Consider the following 18,390-nt stretch of genomic DNA (forward strand, 5'->3'; position numbering starts at 1 on the left):
CGTAAACATTTTTATATTTTGTCAATTGAGTACATCCGGCCAATTTTGATTAGAATTTGCTGATGTGAATACCGACTATCCGATATGGCATGCATGACGCTAATATGAATAATTTTTAATGATATTTTAATAATTTCTTTTTCGATTTTTTCTTTTCTTTTTCACTTTTTCTGTTTTTCTTCTTGATTATATATATAATAGTGGCTGGCAAGGGTCAATGAGCCTTTGCCGGCCCCTAGCAAGAGCGTTGCTGCCACGAGCGAGGGTCACGCAGCCCTTGTTCAGATCTAGGCAAGGCCAGCCTCGCCATGGCCTCGCCGGCTACAGGCGTTGACAGGAAAACTTAAGAATCGATGGGCTAGAACCGCTGGAATCGGCGATCAGGAAATTATAGGTGAAGGAAGAGCGGCCCTCGTGCGGCCCATTGACGAAACCTACTTGCCCCTTTCTCGAATGTAAGAGGTGAAGGGACTTAGGCAATCAAGGCTCGAAGATTCAGACGAAGCAAGTATGAGTTGAGTCGGCGTTTGTTGCTGGTGCTCGGAAGGCTCCTCACCGGAGTCGCCCTTCATTCATCCTCGCACGTCCGTCCCCCCCGGAAACCCGACGCGAGCGCGAAGTGACCCACTGGCTGAGAGCTCAAGCGAGCGAGACGAGGGAAATTTCTGGCGAATTCATCGTCACCGCCTTTCCTTTCCAGGTTCCTCATTCCGGCCAAATCCCCTTTCCTTATCCTTTCCAATTTCCCGGTTTTGCTCTTGATTTTCTAGATTTGGGAAAGGTTGTGTGAGGGCCGCGCAACCCTCACCCACAGTCGGTGAGGGTGTTGTGGTTAGGGATGAGCGATTCCAGGTTTCATACCGATTCCACTTGAAACCTGAAATCTATACGTTGGAATAGATTTTTCATTTTTTAGAACTTAGAGCTTATTATACACATTAGAACTTGGAACTTATCCATCGCGGGTTCGAAGTCAATTCTAGACTTTGCCGAGTTCCACATGTATTATTAAATAAATGATTACAATGAATCATCACATTCAATGATTGCCAATTACTACTATAATTCACTAATTTAATTTATATTTAGACACAAAAAAGAATATGAAATATTAACAAAATAAAAATCTCAATCATAAAATGAAAACTCGGATTAGTGATTCCAATTTATACACTCATCATAAACGCCATAGAATATCGCAAGATCGTGTGAAGATATAAATCAAGAAAAATACAAAAACTTGCACTAGATTTTAGGTTACAAGTTCCACCAACCTAGAACTTGGAACCTACCCGTTGAAACAAACTTCCCGATTTTTAAAACTTGGAACCTACCATACATATCTTAGAACTTGAAACATGCCCCTCAATTCAGTTCTCAAGTTCCAACTCTTTAGAACCATGCTCACCCTTAATTGCGGCCTTCACAAAAACAAAAATTATGAAGGAAAACGAAAAAAAAAATCACAATAAAAATTATTAAAATATTATTAATAACTGTCTACATTAATACAAATCATATCATATAGGATGGTTAGCATCTACATCTATGAATTCCAACCAAAATTGACCAGATGAATTCAATCGGCAAAATGTAAAAAGATTTAAGGCCCCATTGACAATATTGAAAAGTTTAAAATTAAATTAACAAAAGCGTAATAAGTTTAGAACATTTTAGACAATTTTCCCTTAGCAATTGCATCCCCATTGCTCAGCAATTGGGGTAAAATGAATTAATGACTACATCCTTCAATTATTTCTGGTAATAGTCGTTGAATTTCGCATGAGTTGAACACAAATTACTGTATATGCTTTAGGTCAACATATATCTATGTCTGCTCACAAAGCACAAAGGGTAATTGATCAGATTTGTGGACGTTCTACGAGAAAATACTTATGCCTTATCGAGTGTGTTATCGCATTTTTAAGTTGGTTTATTTTGCAGCAGCAAATGCTAGTCATAATATGGGATTAATGAAACAAGTTTAGTTATTAGTAAAGCTGAAGTCAACGAGGGTACTACTATGAAAAAATTAAAACCTCGAGCTCGAGGGTGAAGTTATGCAATAAAAAGACCCACTTGTCATATAAGGATTGTATTGAAAGATAAATCTTTCTATGAAGAAGAAGATTTATTTTGCTCAAAAAAATCCGAATAGATAAAAAAGAAAAAGAAAAAGAAGAGTCGTTGAATTTCGCATGAGTTGAACACAAATTACTTATCTGAAAAAGGGACAACAAACTGCAGGTCAGAGCTGAACAAAATGCGAAAATTTGCCATTCACATTGCACGGATACACATCGAAAGGCCAAAAAAAAAAAAAACCCACCATCCTAGTGAGGATCAAGAGCCTCCGCATATGTTAATGCAGTGTGTTATTACACAAGCCTTTGAATCACAAATGTAGAAACTTCAAACACGATTTGGAAAGCTTGACAATAATCGCGGATTCGATCATCAGACTCGTGCTCAACTAGTAACTTTTCAAAGCTACACAAGTCATAGGAAAAAATAGGTTCGTTTCATCGGCACCCCATGAGTATAGGCTAGTTCTCATTAAGATGGTTAAAAAGGGTGAGCGTCGGAACGACGTGAGGCACAACTCTAATTACTGAAAACCTGATTATATGTGGTTCGTAAAAGTCCTATTCACAAGCCCAAGTCCTCCTAGTCAAAATAAAATAATACGTTTCTTCCTAGTCAAAAGTACCACTCGAGCATTCTCGGAAGCCCTTCGATGGCGTCGAATTGACCGGGAAACTTCGAGCAATCTGCGAGGATTGGGAGTCTTCACAGAATTCGATCCATCATCCTTGACCTTACAAGTGTTGATGAGCATCTTATCCAAGACGCGCGCCTCTTCAAGGATAAACTCCACCAGGCCAAGAAAGCTGCTCGAGCGGCGATCCCTAGGATCAAACTGAACAATGTCGACCCGCCTCAAGTGTTGATCCAAGCATTTGAGTTTATTCTTCCTCTTTAAGGGTCCCGAGTATCTGTGCGTACTGTGCGTACTGATGGCCAATGCCTTGCAGTCCCTATCGAACTCAAGCTGCAGAGGGGAAACCGAGAACAAGGGAATGTGATCAGTCTACAACATAGTGAAGAAGTCCCAACAACATCACTCTCGCTATTGGTATCAGTTTTAAAGATGCATTTGGATTCAATTACACATGCGACGCTCTGCACTTTGTGCCAATGGAAATGCTTCTCTGGCAACATCTGACAATGAACCTGCCTGCTAGAGACGATCAACCTCTTGAAACAACTATTAATTTGATGGATGGAGTTATGTAGGTCTCACATTGGAGCATTTAAGCTATTTCCAAAGCAATCACCTTACTTGATCCATGCTCTGATATTCTCTTCAACATCTTAAAGGTGTTCCCAGCATGCAAGGATTCCCAGCCATGACTGCCACCAAGAAGCAGACCACCTACTAATCCAACTGGGTTAGGCCAAAATTTTTTGGCTAAACATAGGCTCTAAAAAGAAGATATAGGAGGTGAAGGGGGCTCTGAGCTAGAACAATTGATTGAAGGAAAACCAGCAGGTCAAGATAATAAGGAGGTTCAAGAAATTGCACAGCTCCCTTGGTCGAAGAAAGAGGCCTTGCTCAAGAAATGGGTTGAGTTTTGACCCTACTACCAAATGGTTGGCGGTAACACAAAACTTGGTCAGTTTCATGGGAGTCGGGTGCTTGTCCCAAACAAGGAAAGAGGGTTGGGAAGGTAAGCTTATGAGTAAATCTTCTCTCCATACCTTCAAAAGCTGCCAATTACACTAAAGAAAAATGGGTAGAACAGAGCTTTATGGTTGAGCCATATCAACACAAGGCCCCGTAACCCTCTCACATACCTTAACATTCATTGAGGCACACTCCCATTTACATTAATTAGTATAAACGAAAATAATTATCCCACTTAATTTGACACTAATAACCCTCGAAAAATATTTCAACAACCATTAGCATAACTTATTAATCTATTAGAGTAGAGTTTTGTACTTGAGCTACATCATCACAAAGCTCCATTCGAGATTGCATCTAAAGATTTCTGGCAATTTCCACAACAATGAAAACAAACTAACCCTATTTCCACATTCATAAAAAAATAAAATGTGCTTCTTGTAAGTCAAGAGCATCAGAAGAAAAGAAAGGCAGCAGTAAAGACATTTAAACACTCGATGAAGGGGACCAGATCAGTTCCTCCTCCGTATGATGCTTGGTTTCTGTTAATTCTTCAAGCATACTGGTACAGATACTACTATATTTACTCAAACAGAGCTACTTTTGACAGGAATTTACCTGCTTCCTGAATGGTTGAATCATCTTGATGACCAATTTCTCCACCTGTGGTGAACTTTCTATCATGTTCAATATACCGTGACATTCCAATGATTGACAACGAGTGTTTAGAATAAGAGATTTGCAATTGGGAAGCAGAGGAGGCAAATCTCCATTCTCCAAAAGCGACAGAACCTGCACATCCAACCCAAAAACAAAAAAGAGGAAGAACTGTTAGAAATTTTCTCATTTAGTTTATACAAAATCTACAGAAACCATAATCCTCATACAGGATCTAATCCTCATACAGGATCTAATCCTCATACAGGATCTAATTTTCAAGAACAAACCAGGATTCGCACTACAAACAAAGCCAACAATTACAAAGCCATAAAGTGAATGTATTGCCACTGCTTCACGAAACTAGGACCTACTGTCACACAGAAAATTACTGCAACTTATGTCACCATTCAGGGCTACGAAGCAATTGACAGGGGTGTCAAAAAGCCCTTGGCCTGATAAACCAAACCACTTTTGGTTCAGAACATTTATCAGTTGGTTTTTCAATGTTCAGGAAAGGGAAAACACAGAACTGAAATGGGTCAGTTTGTGTTTTGGGTAAAGATCCGAGCCAAATCAACAATTTGCTTGTGAACATACATGTAAAGATCCGAGCCAACTTGACAATTTGCTTGTGAACATACAGATTCTGAAGGGAGGAAAAGAATAAAAAGATTCAGACTAAGAACCGCCTTGCTTGCTTTGCCGGAGTGTAAGCATCTGCCCCTAGTTGACAGTCATCAACCACTGAATAGAAAGGGCAGTAAATTCACACGATAGATAAAACCTAGTAAATTTGCATAAGATCCCATTGTTTGCTAAGTCCCAAAAATATGGCAACAACATTACATAGTACGAAACTTCTCCAACTCGTGTTCTTAAGGAAACAGATTCTAATAATCCAGGAACATGACAAACCAGGGCTCGAGAGCTACCTAAGCATGTGCTTCAACATGTCGAGACATGAGTTTTCTATCAAAGCTAACCATTTAACAATTCATCAGTCATCTCCACTTCTTAAAAGCATAATACTCGAGGCACATCCAGAAGTCGAATCGACCACCTAGACGAAGTATAAATTCAAAGGCAAAACACGAGCAGTACTAAATCCCCACCTGAAGGAACCAACACCCAACTACAAATTCAGTAGCATTGCACAGCTTCTGAAGAATACCCCTCGCCAAGTTGCGCGGCCATTTGTAGTTATCAAACCGGTCGCCGACACCGATGGTCATGGAGAAATTCAACTCGGCCTCGGCCACGGAGCTGGCCTCGGCCACCGTCAGGCTCATCCTGGGGAAGCTACCCCGCAGGCGCAACGTCTGCAAATGAGGAGCCGAAACCTCCAGCCGGGGGTCCCCGGGGGACCAGTGCTTCCACCCATCAATCACCAATTCTCTCATCCTCCTAGACAAAACCTTGATCCGGGCCACGCCGCCACAGCACCGCAGCTCGAGGGACTCCAGAGCGGGACTGCCGACGAAGACCAACCCCATCTCGTCATCCGTCAACCGCAGGTACGCCATCGACAGAACCCTAAGGGAGGCCCAATTGGGGGCGCGGCCCGGCAGCTTGAGCCCCATTCGGCCGCCGCACAACCGGAGCTCCACCAGCGAAGTGCAATCGCGGACGAGGCGCGGCACGGCGTAGAGAAACTCGGTGCGCGGGAGCTCCACGCGCAGGTCCTTGACGCGGCGCTCGGTGGCGGACGAGAGCCAAGACCCGAGCTTGGACTCGAGCTCGGACTCGAGCTCGGGAGTGAAGTAGGGAGATCAAGGTGGAATCTTGCGAGGTCGGTACAGCGGCTGAGGCGGAGGACCGCGTCGACGAAGGCGCAGAACTGCTTCGCCGACACCGCCGGCCCCCGCCGCCCGGCGCCGCCCCGCCGCCGCCGGGGAGGGAGAAGGCGAGGGTCGGGACGTCGTCGTGGAGGGCGCGCCACCGGGACGACAGGCCGCGGGTGCGGAAGACGTCGGCGGTAGGCAGGAAGGAGAGGATGTGGTGGATGACGTCGTTGGGCAGGAGGCTGATGCGATCGCCTTCTTGCCGCGGCTGCTCGACTTCTTCGCCGGCATCGTCGCCGGCGATGGCCGAGGTTCGACGTCGTCTACGACGCGGAGTGAGGGAGCCTGGACGTGCGCCACCCGTCGCCATGGATACTGTGAAATGCTCTCTGCTTTTTCCTTCTTTTTCTTTTTTTCCCCTTACTTATTATATGTCAGGGGTATACCCACTCAAAGTCTCAAAATTTATCGTAAAAATATAATTAATTTTATTTTTATTTTAAAAAAGTGTAATGAAATCTTAAATTAATATAATTGAGTCATTTTACTATCTCCATTGATTTAGACCGACGGAAAATATTGACCTGACTTTTTCAATATTTTCTTTATCCTGCATGAGCGATACCATGACTTAAATTCTAATTTGTTTAACCAAAATAATAATAAAATAAAATAAAAAAGCATTTCAAAAACACAAAAATTAAGCTATAGGCAAGAGCGACAGGCTCTTGTTGTTGCCTCCCATTGTTGGAAATGGCTGACGACCATCACTAATAGTAAGCAAGGGCCAAGTGCCCCTCGCGTGGTGCTTGGCGAGGGTCGCTTGCCTTGGCTAATGCCTTAGTGACCCCTGCCAGTCCTTTTCGATGATAAGGTGGTGGTAACAAGGGCCTCCGCCCTTGCCTTTGCTCTTTTTTTGTATTTTTTTAACAAATATTTTTTATTTTATTAAGTTAAGCTTATGGCTAAAACATTAGAATTAAATCCAAAACGACGTCCTTCATTGCCATGTAGGAGAGAAAAAATATTAAAAAAAGCCACGTCAGCATTTTATGTTAGTTTAAATGGACGGAGTTAATGAAATGACTTGATTATATCAATTTAACGAGTTTAAGAACTTGATTGCATTTTTTTTTTTTAAGTTTTAAAACTTAATTGCACTTTCATGACAATTTTTAAGATTTCTAGTTAACATATTCATATTATATATTAAAGGGCAAAAACCATTAAAAAAACCCAACATATTTATCATAATTTTTTTATGACGCAAGAAATCTCAAACTGACACCTGCGTAGGAACATTTACCTTCCGTTAGAATTCCGTCAATGAGGACCGTTAAAAATCTACATACAAAGACACCAAAAAGCAAATAATGTTGACATGACCTAAGGAAAATAATAATGACATTGTTTTGGCTGAAAAATCGAATCTTAAAAAAAAGTAAATGTGTCACATAAATACTTGTTTATGGTTTTTTATGTCACAAATCATTTAACAAAACCTTAACGGAAAATAAATGTGTCACATTAGATATACTTTAGAGTTTTTGATATTACAAAAAAAGGTCCGGGATAAATATGTGGGCATAGTTTGAGGTTTTTCGGGACTTTTTGTTAAATTTAACGGAGGATAAATGTTTTGTATTAGGTGTTATCAGGGCATTAGGTCAAGAAAAAAGAGAATATTGTGAAGAAAGTCATAAATTTATTGTACTTTTATTAATTCGATTATAAACCTTTTTAATGTGTTAATTGAGTCCCCTAACTTTCCACCAAAAGGGCCTCCTGCAACGGGATTTGCATGTGGGCATAGCGTGTCAAGGGTTTGAACCTTACCAACTAAGCCAACTCATTTTGGCTATTTATTCGCACTTCACTAATACATAATTATAGAAAGGCAAATAAAAAAATTGACGTTCTGCCAGCTATCATAGTCAAAGTCAAAACATTTCGATCATGTTCATGTACATATATACGTGCATCAATAAAACTGAGAAACTATCACTAACGAGTCTCTCATGGTTGATTGTGCCACCTAAGTCATTGCCAGTCACAATTTTTGGAAGCGAGGTCGGGACGGGCGCCCGGATGGCATTGGCAACTGCCTCCCCAGTCGCTCGGCATTCGGTGTAAGTTCAATTAGTGACTACATCCTTAAATTATTACATGCAACAATCATTGAATTTCCCATGATATGAAAGCAAATAGCTTAGCCGAGAAGTGATGAGAAGGCAGGTCAGTTCTCCTGAAGCCAGTCGAAAAGCAAGCCACGAAATAGCACGAGCTACAACGATCATTCCGAGAATAACCATTCACATTGCATAGATGCAATCCAAAGGGGAAAAAGAACACCTTGCTTGCTAGTCATGAGGAAGCGTTGATGGAAGCACTTCAAGCATACCATGAGGATCAAGGGCCTCCACATATGTTAATGCAGTGTGTTGCACAAGTCTCTTAATCATAAATGTAAAACTTCAAACACAATTTCCAAGCGACATAAGTCATAGGCAAAAAGGTTCGTTTCATTGGCACCACACCAGTATAGGCCAGTTATCATTAAGACAGTTAAAATGGCGGGTGTCTTAACGACGCGAGCCACAACTCTAATTATTAAAAACCTGATCATGTGGGTTCATAAAAGTCCTATTCACAAGCCCAAGTCCTCCTTTCTACATTTGCCCAAAGAAAGAAAACAACGAGAGAATAAGGGTGTGCATGGAAACGTTCCAAAGAAACGTTTCTGGAACACTTCTGTACGGATTTGTTCCCGAGAACAAAAAAAGAACAGAAACGCGTTTGGTTGCGTTTCTGTTCTTTTTTTGTTTTTTTGTTTCCGGAACAAAATAAGAATGAAAAAAAGAAACAACAAATTGTTGTTTCTTGTTCCGAAAACAAAACGAAGAAACGTTTTTCTCTTCTCTCTCTTCTTCTTCTCTTCTTCTTTTCTTCTTCTTTTTTTCTTATTTTTCTTTCGCCGGTCGCCGGCCTCGGCCATGGCCGGCGACCGGCCGTCGAGGGCCGGCGACGCCGTCGAGGGTCGGCGACCTCGCCGAGCCTCGCCGGGGCGGCGACGCCGGCCTCGCCGGATCCGGGCGAGGCCGAGCTCGCCCGGCCAAGGCGAGGCCGAGCCTCGCCAAGGGCCGGCGAGCCTCGCCGTGGCCGGGCGAGGCTGCCGGCCCGTCGGCCGGTCGCCGGAGGCCGGTGACCGGCCGAAAAAAAAAAAAAAAAAGAAAAATAAAGGAAAAAATGAATAATAAAATAAAAATGTTTAAAAAATTAAAAGAAACAAAAAAGAATAAAATTTACCAAACGTGTTTCTATTCATTTTTTATTCCCGAACAAACGTTACCAAACACGTTCTTTTGTTCAAAAATTGTTCCCGGAACAGAAACACTTTTTTTTGTTTCGTTCCCCGGAACAAAAAAAGAACAAAAACGTTACCAAACGCGCCCTAAATAAACAAAATAACACTTCTTTCCTAGTCATGGTAAAGTACCATTTGAGCGTTCACGGAAGCCCTTTGATGGTGTAGAATTGACTGGGAAACTTTTAGCAATTTGCGAGGACTGTCAATCTCTGCGGCATTTGATCCATCAGCCTTGACCTTACGAGGGTCGATGAGCAGCCTATCCAAGACACGAGCCTCCTTAAGGATAAGCTCCACCAGGCCAAGCAAGAAGCTCGAGTGTAGATCGCTGGGATCAAACCGAAAGATGTCGACCCGCCTCAAGTGTCGATACAAGCATTCGAGTTTATTCTTCCACTTTAAGGGTTCCGAGCATAGCTGCGTACCAACGGCCAATGCCTTGAAGTCCATATCAAACTCAAGGTGCGCAGATGAGACCGAGAACCAAGTGATCGTGATCAGTCTAAAACATAACAAAGATGAACATACTCATTAATAGACCGTTAAATCAGTGCAACACTCGGGTCTACATAATTGGGGGGGGGGGGTGGCTGCTCAGGCTGGGCCTGCTTGGGCTCAAATCCAGGCCCAAACTTGTCGGCTCGGGCAAGTGGACAAGCATGCCATGCAGAAAAACATGGGCGGCCAGGCACCTTTCTTTCTTTCCTTATTTTATTTTATTTCTCAACTAAAAAAAATAGAAATAAGAAAAAACGAAAAATAATTTCAGGGCATTGTGTTATTTATTTTATTAATTTAACCATGAGTTTTATAATACTTTAGTGCTTTTCTCTACTGTACGAGAAATTTGGTCTTATTTGATCCTATTAGTGTTTATAACTATAAACTATCCAAGTAAAAATTATTAATGAAAAACACATTATCATTCCTTTCAATAAACATATGGGTGGGCCAGGCAGGGCCTGCATTTTTCGTCCAGGCCCAATTCAGCCAAGCCCGGGGGCCCGCAGGCCGCCTACCTGTTGATCAAGTCTACTAGTAAGAACATTAAAGTTGAAGGTAGAACACGGGGAGAGAGAAACCTCTAAATCATGATAGCACTGGAAGAGAATTATGAGATTTTAGATTGCATCTAAAAATTTCCGGCTATTTCCACAACAAAGAAAAACAAACCAACCCTTTTTGTCACGTTCATAAAAATGTAAGATGTGCTTGTCGTAAGTCGAGAGCATCGGCAGAAATGAAAGGCACAATAAAGACAGTAAGTATTTGATTTTTGTTTTTGGTTTTTTTGGGGGAGACCAAATCAGTTCCTCCTTATGATGCTATTGTTATGTGAATTTTGCGGGCATAAAGGTACAGATACTAGTGCATTTACTCAGAAAGAGCTAGTTTTGACAGGAATATACCAACTTCCAGAATGGTTGAACCATCTTGATGACCAATTTCTCCACCTGTGGTCAACATTCTATCATGTTCAATATACCATGACATTCCCATGATCGACAATGACTGTTTAGTATAAGGGATTTGCAATTAGGAAGCAGAGGACGCAAATCTCCCTCCTCCCAATGTGACAGAACCTGAGCACCCATAAACAGAAAAGAGGAAGAATTGTTAGAATTTTTCTCATTCAGTTCATACAAAATCTGCAGAAACCATAATCCTATTACGGGATCTAATTTCGAGAATAAACCAGGATTTACACCACAAACGAAGCCAACCATTACAAAGCCATAAAAAGAAGGTTTTGCCACCGCTTCACCGATCGTCGTATTCCACGTGTTGTTACTGTTGCATCTTGCATGCTAGAGAGAGCCTCAAAGGGTTTCGCATTTTATCTACCAAGGTTTATACGCTTTTTATATATACATGATTTCTCTTCTTTTATTAGATCAATTTTTTGGGTTAGACATTCTAGAATTATGTTCTAAAGGGCAACATTCTTTTATTCAGAGTAAATTAGAACAGTTAGTCCAAATTCCCACCTTTATATTTTGATCAGTAGCAGATTTTGCATGTGATGCACGGTTTTAAATATAATTTTCTTGAAACTTTTTTTGGGTGATATATATTGTAAAGATCACTATAAAGAAAAGAAAATTATGCAATTAACTGATGCCGTTTATTAAGAAAATTTATATGTTTCAATCTGACTATGAGATATATTTAAAATTGAAATAATTTTAAAATTAGTTTAGTCTACATACACCTAAACCAAAATTAAAGTACATTCAACGTTATTGTTGGCTCAAACTGGGCCTGCTTGGGCTTAAACCCCTGAGATCATGCCCAAGCCCACCCAGGCCCGAACTTGTGGGCTCGAGCTGATGGCGAAGCCGGCCCAAAGGCCCGCGCCACGCATCGGGCCAACTTTCTTTTTTCTACTTCTAATTTTCAGCTATATAAAAATAGAAATTGGAAAAAAAATGAAAAATAATTTAGGGCTTTGGTGTTATTTTATTTCATCACTTCACCTATGAGTTGTTTCTCCGTACAAGAAATTTGCGCTTATTTGATCCTATCAGTATTCATGAGTATAAGCTATTTAAGTGAAAATTAGGGTAAAAGCCACAAAAAATCCCAAACTATGTTTATTGTGACACATCCTACCCATGCGATATATTTATCCCAAACTTGTACCGTGTGACACAATTACCTTGAAATTTTTTTTTCTGTAATACCAAAAACCCCAAATTTGCATCCGTATAACACAGTCACTCCAAAAATTTGGTATTGTAGATATAAATTCAAGATTTTTAATATCACAAATAAAGTTCGGGGCAAATGTGTCACACAAATATAAGTTTAGGATCTTTTGTATTACAAACAAGTGTTTGGGATAACCACCGACCGTGGTGGCTCCGCTGGGTAGACTTCAGTCCTTTGAGGAAAGGTCATGAGTTCGAAGCCCTTGCAACTTGCGAACTGGCGAGCTATTATGTGATTGACGCGTGACGCCGGGGTGATGGTTTTCTCGCTAGCCTCACCCGGAGGTTTACGTGACGGCCGTCGGCCAAAGCGGTTCCACCAGCACAAAAAAAAAAAAGTGTTTGGGATAAATATGTTACACGAGTATAAGTTTTGGATTTTTTGTATTACAAAAAATAATTTAGAGTAAATGTGTCACAATGGATAAAGTTTGAGATTTTTTATAACTTTTTCCGTTAATATAATTAATAAAATACATATACATTTCCTTTCGATAAATATGTGGTCAGGCCAGGGCCTGTGATTTTTGTCCTTGGTGGGCCCATGAGCTGCCTGCCTGTTGATCATGTTTACTAGTAGGAATAATAAAAGTTGAAGGTAGCCCGCCACTCACCTGTTGATCGTGTCTATTAGTAAGAAAATTAAATTGATCTTGCTTACTAGTAACAATATTAAAATTGATCTTGTTTAGTAGTAATAATATTAAATTGAAGGTAGAACATTGGGGGGGGGTTGTAAATTTGCACAAGATATTCTAGATTGCTTCTAAAAATTTCAGGCTATTGCCACAAGAATGAAAAGAAACCGACCCTTTTTCCAGACTAACAAAAAGATAAAAACACGTGCTTGTCGTAAGTCTAGAGCATCTGCAGAAACGAAAGGCAGCAGTAAAGACATAAAGTACTATATTGGAGAGGACCAGATTTGTTCCTCCATACGATGCTATGTTTCTGTCAATTTTCCGAGAATAGACGTACAAAGAACGACCCTCACAAATTGCAAATACTAATTTGTTAAGAATTAATCGGATTGAAGCTATAGCGTCATCATTTGCTGGAATCGAAATATCTGCAAGATCCGGGTCAATATGCACCGACGTTTCCACAATTGACGACAGAGTGTTTAGCATAAGTGATTAGCAATTGGGAAGCGGAGTAGGCAAATCTTCCTCCTCCAAACCTGACAGAACCCGAGCACATCAAACCCAAAAACAGAGAATAGGAAGAATTGTCAGAATTTTTTCTCATTCAGTTCATGCAAAATCTACAGAAGGTATAATCCTATCACGGAAACTAATATTCGAGAATAAACCAGGGTTCACACTACAAGACGAAACCAACAATGATACAGCTATAAAGAGAAAATATTGCCATCAATTCACGAGATTAAGACCTACTGTTACACAGAAAACAACTGCAACTTATGTTACCATTCAGGGCTATGGAACAACTGATAGGAGAGTCAAAAGCCCTTGGCCAGATAACCTGTCCGTTTTATTGGTTTGGAACATTTACCAGTCGGATCTTTCGACGCCTGTAACAGGGAAAATGCAGAACTGAAATGGGTCGGTTCATGTTTCGGGTAAGGATCTAAGTGTTTTCGGGTTAAAATCTAAGCCAACTTGCCAAATAGCCCGAGAATGGACATGATTCCGAAGGGAGGAAAAAGAGAAACAGATTCAAACTAAAACCTGCAATTTCCACTTCGCCGGAGTGACGAGCGTTTGCCAATACTGAGTTTTAAGCTCATTTGTCATCCCCAAACTATTATCTCTTATTGAGTTTATATGGGTAAAGAGAAAATATCTTCAAAAATACTCCTAAATCATGTAACTTATATTGTTTTGACCACTTATGTAACTTACATTGAAAACAAATAATGATAATAAACTCAAGGGGATCTACTTGATTTATAACCAAATTAAGATGAAAAGTGAAAAAAAAAAAAAAATTTAGAGCTTCCTCCATTTTCTCTTAACATAAACAAATTTCACCGAAATTTAAATTTTAGGATGAAGAAATTATTTAAAAATTAAAAATATGTATATCAGCATTAGTTATGATTTGAAATATAGCTTATTTCACTAAGCAATTAACAAATAACACACTTAATAATCACATCTTAATGGAATTATATTCGCTAATCTAAAATTTAAAGATATTGAAAAGACGCAGTATTAACTTGATGAATAAAAGACACTATTAAAAAATATATGGTTCCTAAAAAGTTGGTTATACTTTAAAGTAGTGTTTATTCAATTAACTGCATAAACTTGTAATGCCCATTCGTGATGTCCGTTCGGCGAGGAGTTCCTTTTGGCCCGAGAGATGGAAAGCCTTGGGAACTAGAGGTGGAGAGCTTCTGATCTTTGTCCAAGCATGTTGAAGGACATACCCAGGCAGCTTGGACCATGGTCTGTCATGGTCATGGATAATTAGAACGTGTTTCCTTTAAGAACATGAATTAGAGAAGTTTCGTACTATGTTGACACAAACACTCGGCACTTGGACAACGATGGGATCTCGCGCTAATTTACCGGCTCTTTTCATGATGTAAATTTACTGCCCCAATTTATATTTTAATGGTTGCTGATTGCCGACCAGGGGGGATGTGTACCGCACAACAATGAGTTCCGTGTTGAGTGCGATGGCAAGGACAAGCAAAAATATCCTTACAATTTCGGATTCGACAACATAACTTCGTGATATTGATCCTTTCAGGTAGTTTTAGTTTTAACACGGTGAAGTGAACAACTTTCTTGGGAGTCGTAATACTATAATCATGCAATTCGCTAATAAAACATGCCTGAACATTGTACTTTTAAAAATAATTAATAAATCGGTTGTCTAATAAAAATCAACGAAGCTAGTTGTTGATGAATACAACATATATGCACTAAATTTTGATTCCGTTAATTGAGAAAATATTTATTCATACAATTGTGTATAAAAGTTAACATATCAACTTCAAAAATGAGTCCACCATTAGAATCTGGTCCACACTGCCTGCAAGTACAGTTACGATTATACAGAAAGTGAGGATTTAATTCTAAAAGTCCAACGTTAAACAGGGTAAATTACATAGAAAGTGTGATAAGATGGAGACAAAGAAGTTGATGGCCTAATTTTACCAACAGTAAGCCCTCGCGGGTGTGAATAAAATGAGGGGACGAAAAACATTTAGAAGGGTAAAGGGCAAAGACTAATGAACAGCAAGAGAAGGATGTGTTATTGGACATGGTAATGTTGGAAGCTTGAAAAGGAAAGACAAGATTCATTTGGACGCCAAAAAACAGGACAAGCGTCCTCTTGCCGGTTCTTGTTTCTGTGAACAAGTCCGGACAAGTTTGCTTCTTCATTCTTGACTTGGTATGAGGATTTTGTGGTCACGATGATTGTATCACTAAGGACGACCACCAGGATTCATAACATATGCCAAATTCAGGTGTGTAGAAACAACCAAAATGAATCATCAAGAGCCAAACGAAGGTAAGAAGCTCTCCACCTTTGCTCAGCACCTGCATGTGTGCCTCTCCCTTAATATGACTTGCTGCATATGACAATATCTCGACCCACACTCCGCTCATCACCTTCCACTTCATTTCTCCGAGGCTTTCCATCTCCTGGGCCAAATTGATCCCCCCCTTGAGTGGGATTCTCCATTTGTGGGTTTCGGTCGAATGGGGGGCACACGAGTCCTCAGCCTCGTCGAACAATCTACTGCATAGACCCTCTACATCCATTTTGTCATCATTGATATGCGAGCGTATCTCGAGAAACATCTGCATTGATGTAATTTGGGCAATGCCCGCCACGGCAGACATCACATTAGGCTGATTAAGCAAAAGATAAAACATATAGTCAGAAAGGATCTTGCTGAATTCCCTTTCGTCAGATTTTGCTGTGACTTTATCTTTGTTGTACCATATTTCAGTAGCAATATGCCACTGTAAAATAGTAGCATCGTAATTAGCCCCGGTGACATAATTTAAAAGATTGCAACCATCGAATCCCCGGCCCGTTTCGATAAATAGAGCACCTCTAGATTCAACTATCTCCTGCACATCCATTAGTTCATGAACATTCTTGGATTTACGTTTCACTTCCTCAAAGATAAAGATCCATAACTTCATCATAAAGGGATTCTTGGACACGTACTTCATACTCATAATCATTGATCTTTTCCCTTCCAAGCTCCTCGGATCACAGCCCCTAGTGATTGCTTTATTAGCTTGATGGAAACAAGAGATGATCTTCTCAACTATACGGAATGTAAAATTGCATATATTAGAACAAGCAATGACGCCCCACCACTGATTGTGCCTATGCATTTTTCTTGGACTCTCCTTTAAGCTCTCAGAAAAAAGGTTGCAAGCGAAGATGGATTCTGACCACCTTCGAAATATTAGTGGTGTATCTAAGATCTCGTAAGTGACATTTGCATTAGGCTTTGCTTTACATGAAGCAAATCGAGGCTTCCTTAGGTCTAACATGGCAGATACAAACTTGCGAAGAAATGAATGTAGTTTAGATGGTGATGTGTTGTCCCAATTGATATGGGCAACAGTCCAATCGGAGAAAACTAGCATGAATAGAGCTACCATATCAAGTGCAACCCCTCCAAAAAGAAGGGAATAAGTAATTTCCACATCGAGATAAGGGAATTTACGCTTCTTCAAGTGATTGAACAGGGTGAAAGCTATTGTAACATCAATAAAGGCTATGAAGCGAAAAATGTAGCTCCACTTAGAATGTATTGTCAATGCTTTTGTGTGAAGCATCTCATAATAGAAATGGAGTTCGAATGATATAACCCTTAGTGCATCTAATGTAGAAACTTTGTGGAAATATATGTGACTCCTATTGCGTTCTGCATTTGTGTAGACGAGATCCGCGAGGAAGACATCAAAGGTATTAAAAAAGTGGTAAGCATGCTTCACCACAATGCTCTCAGCAAGCTTTGCTTCTTCTCCCTTAGAATATTCAACCTCTAGGTCATTGTAATCTTCAACCAATTTGATTGGTGGAGCATCCGAGTATTGGTGATGTAAGAGCACCCGTTCCCTGACCCTTGGGAGGCTCGAGAGATTAAGTGACAATGTCCTCCCCACATTTTTAATGAGTGCAGCAAGAAATACTAGCATCATTGGGATCACCAATAACTTGTCGTTGGGAAATATCTGCACAAAGACATAGATGGTGGCACTAACTTGGAAGATGAAACTAAGCAAGTGCCGTCGCCAAAGCGAACTATCCTCCTGAGAGAAGGCAGTGATGGTGTCTAGACCGCCAAGATGTAACAAGAGAAATGAGGCCCAAAATGCCTGAAGTGCTCCATTTACTTCGGCATCAGGAGTGGATGAATTGCATTGGTTGTGAGAAATGAGCCCGATGGCGAATGCAGCTATCCAATCAGCCAATAAATAGGCTAGCCATAAGAGAAAAATGATGCTGGGGTTCGCTATTTTCTTTCTAAGAGGTGCAAATAGAATCAGAAAGACTTGAATCAAGAGGCTTAGTATGACAAAGCCTCGGATGTTCCATTTGTTCCATAGATCCAAAATGAAGCTAAATGCCATGTTTTGCTTGGTTTGATTTTTGTGGCTCCTCTCCAATATGATTGCTAAACCCATTCATTCTTATGTGCTTTACATGATAATGACAATGTGGATTCAACCAATGACGAAGTTCCACCATAAAATATTGCTTTAGCCAAAGCAATGGGGAGTAAAAGAAGAAACTTTCCCTTTCATGGGGATAATATAAGCCAAAGCCAAATTGGAGTCATTACAAGTAGGACATCCCAAAAAGGCATGTGAAGGAATCTCTCCCGCCAAAGCAAGTGAAGGAATCTCTTTTTACCTTGCTTTTTATATTTTATTTCTCGATCATTGATTTCTTTGATTTGAAGTAGTTCCCTTACTTTCTTTTCTTTTCTTCTAGACAAGATAACTATCATAAAATTAAAATTTATACAAAAAAACATAATTTTTGTAAGTTAAGATTGCATGAGCTCAATAAATTTTATCCATATGAAGGCAAAATAGGAAAAATTATTCCTTATCGTTTATCTGCAGTATCTCATGCATGAATGATGCTTATTACTTTGTGTTGGGTTGGTGTTTTAACGTCAAATTGATCACACCTTAATTCCATTTACACATTCCTCTATTACTATATGAG

The 18,390-nt window shown here is 40.2% G+C and overlaps 2 protein-coding genes across 4 annotated transcripts; both read right to left on the bottom strand.

The window, feature by feature from the left end:
• Positions 1-2,334: 2,334 nt before the first annotated feature.
• Positions 2,335-6,533, bottom strand: LOC104454283 (F-box/LRR-repeat protein At5g02910). Of its 3 annotated transcripts, none has more exons than XM_018872259.2 (4): positions 5,461-6,533; positions 4,307-4,480; positions 3,339-3,436; positions 2,917-3,052 (listed from the first exon to the last, which is right to left on the bottom strand). In XM_018872259.2, exons 1-3 carry the CDS (start codon positions 5,926-5,928, stop codon positions 3,368-3,370), a joined length of 711 nt encoding a protein of 236 aa, XP_018727804.2. In that variant the 5' UTR covers positions 5,929-6,533; the 3' UTR covers positions 2,917-3,052; positions 3,339-3,367. The 3 variants fall into 3 exon arrangements, with proteins under 3 accessions (XP_010067394.2, XP_018727804.2, XP_018727806.2); XM_018872261.2 differs by having other exon boundaries at positions 2,937-3,052; positions 3,344-3,436; XM_010069092.3 differs by lacking the exon at positions 3,339-3,436 and having other exon boundaries at positions 2,335-3,052.
• Positions 6,534-15,593: 9,060 nt separating this feature from the next.
• Positions 15,594-17,786, bottom strand: LOC104454275. Its single transcript, XM_010069079.2, has one exon. The coding sequence runs from the start codon at positions 17,784-17,786 to the stop codon at positions 15,594-15,596; it is 2,193 nt and encodes a 730-aa protein (XP_010067381.2).
• Between the last annotated feature and the right edge of the window lie 604 nt (positions 17,787-18,390).

The sequence above is a fragment of the Eucalyptus grandis genome, chromosome 1 (assembly GCF_016545825.1).
Source record: "Eucalyptus grandis isolate ANBG69807.140 chromosome 1, ASM1654582v1, whole genome shotgun sequence".
Taxonomy (NCBI): Eukaryota; Viridiplantae; Streptophyta; class Magnoliopsida; order Myrtales; family Myrtaceae; genus Eucalyptus; species Eucalyptus grandis.

Bases quoted from the DNA above. Each gene is read 5' to 3' on its own strand.
- LOC104454283 (XM_010069092.3), bottom strand. From the start codon at position 5,928: ATGGGGCTCAAGCTGCCGGGCCGCGCCCCCAATTGGGCCTCCCTTAGG. The intron at 4,481-5,460 runs GTGGGGATTTAG...TTGGATGTGCAG, and splicing joins TTGGGTGTTGGTTCCTTCAG to GTTCTGTCGCTTTTGGAGAA. The intron at 3,053-4,306 runs GTAAATTCCTGT...TCCCCTCTGCAG, and splicing joins TTCAACCATTCAGGAAGCAG to CTTGAGTTCGATAGGGACTG.
- LOC104454275 (XM_010069079.2), bottom strand. From the start codon at position 17,786: ATGGCATTTAGCTTCATTTTGGATCTATGGAACAAATGGAACATCCGA.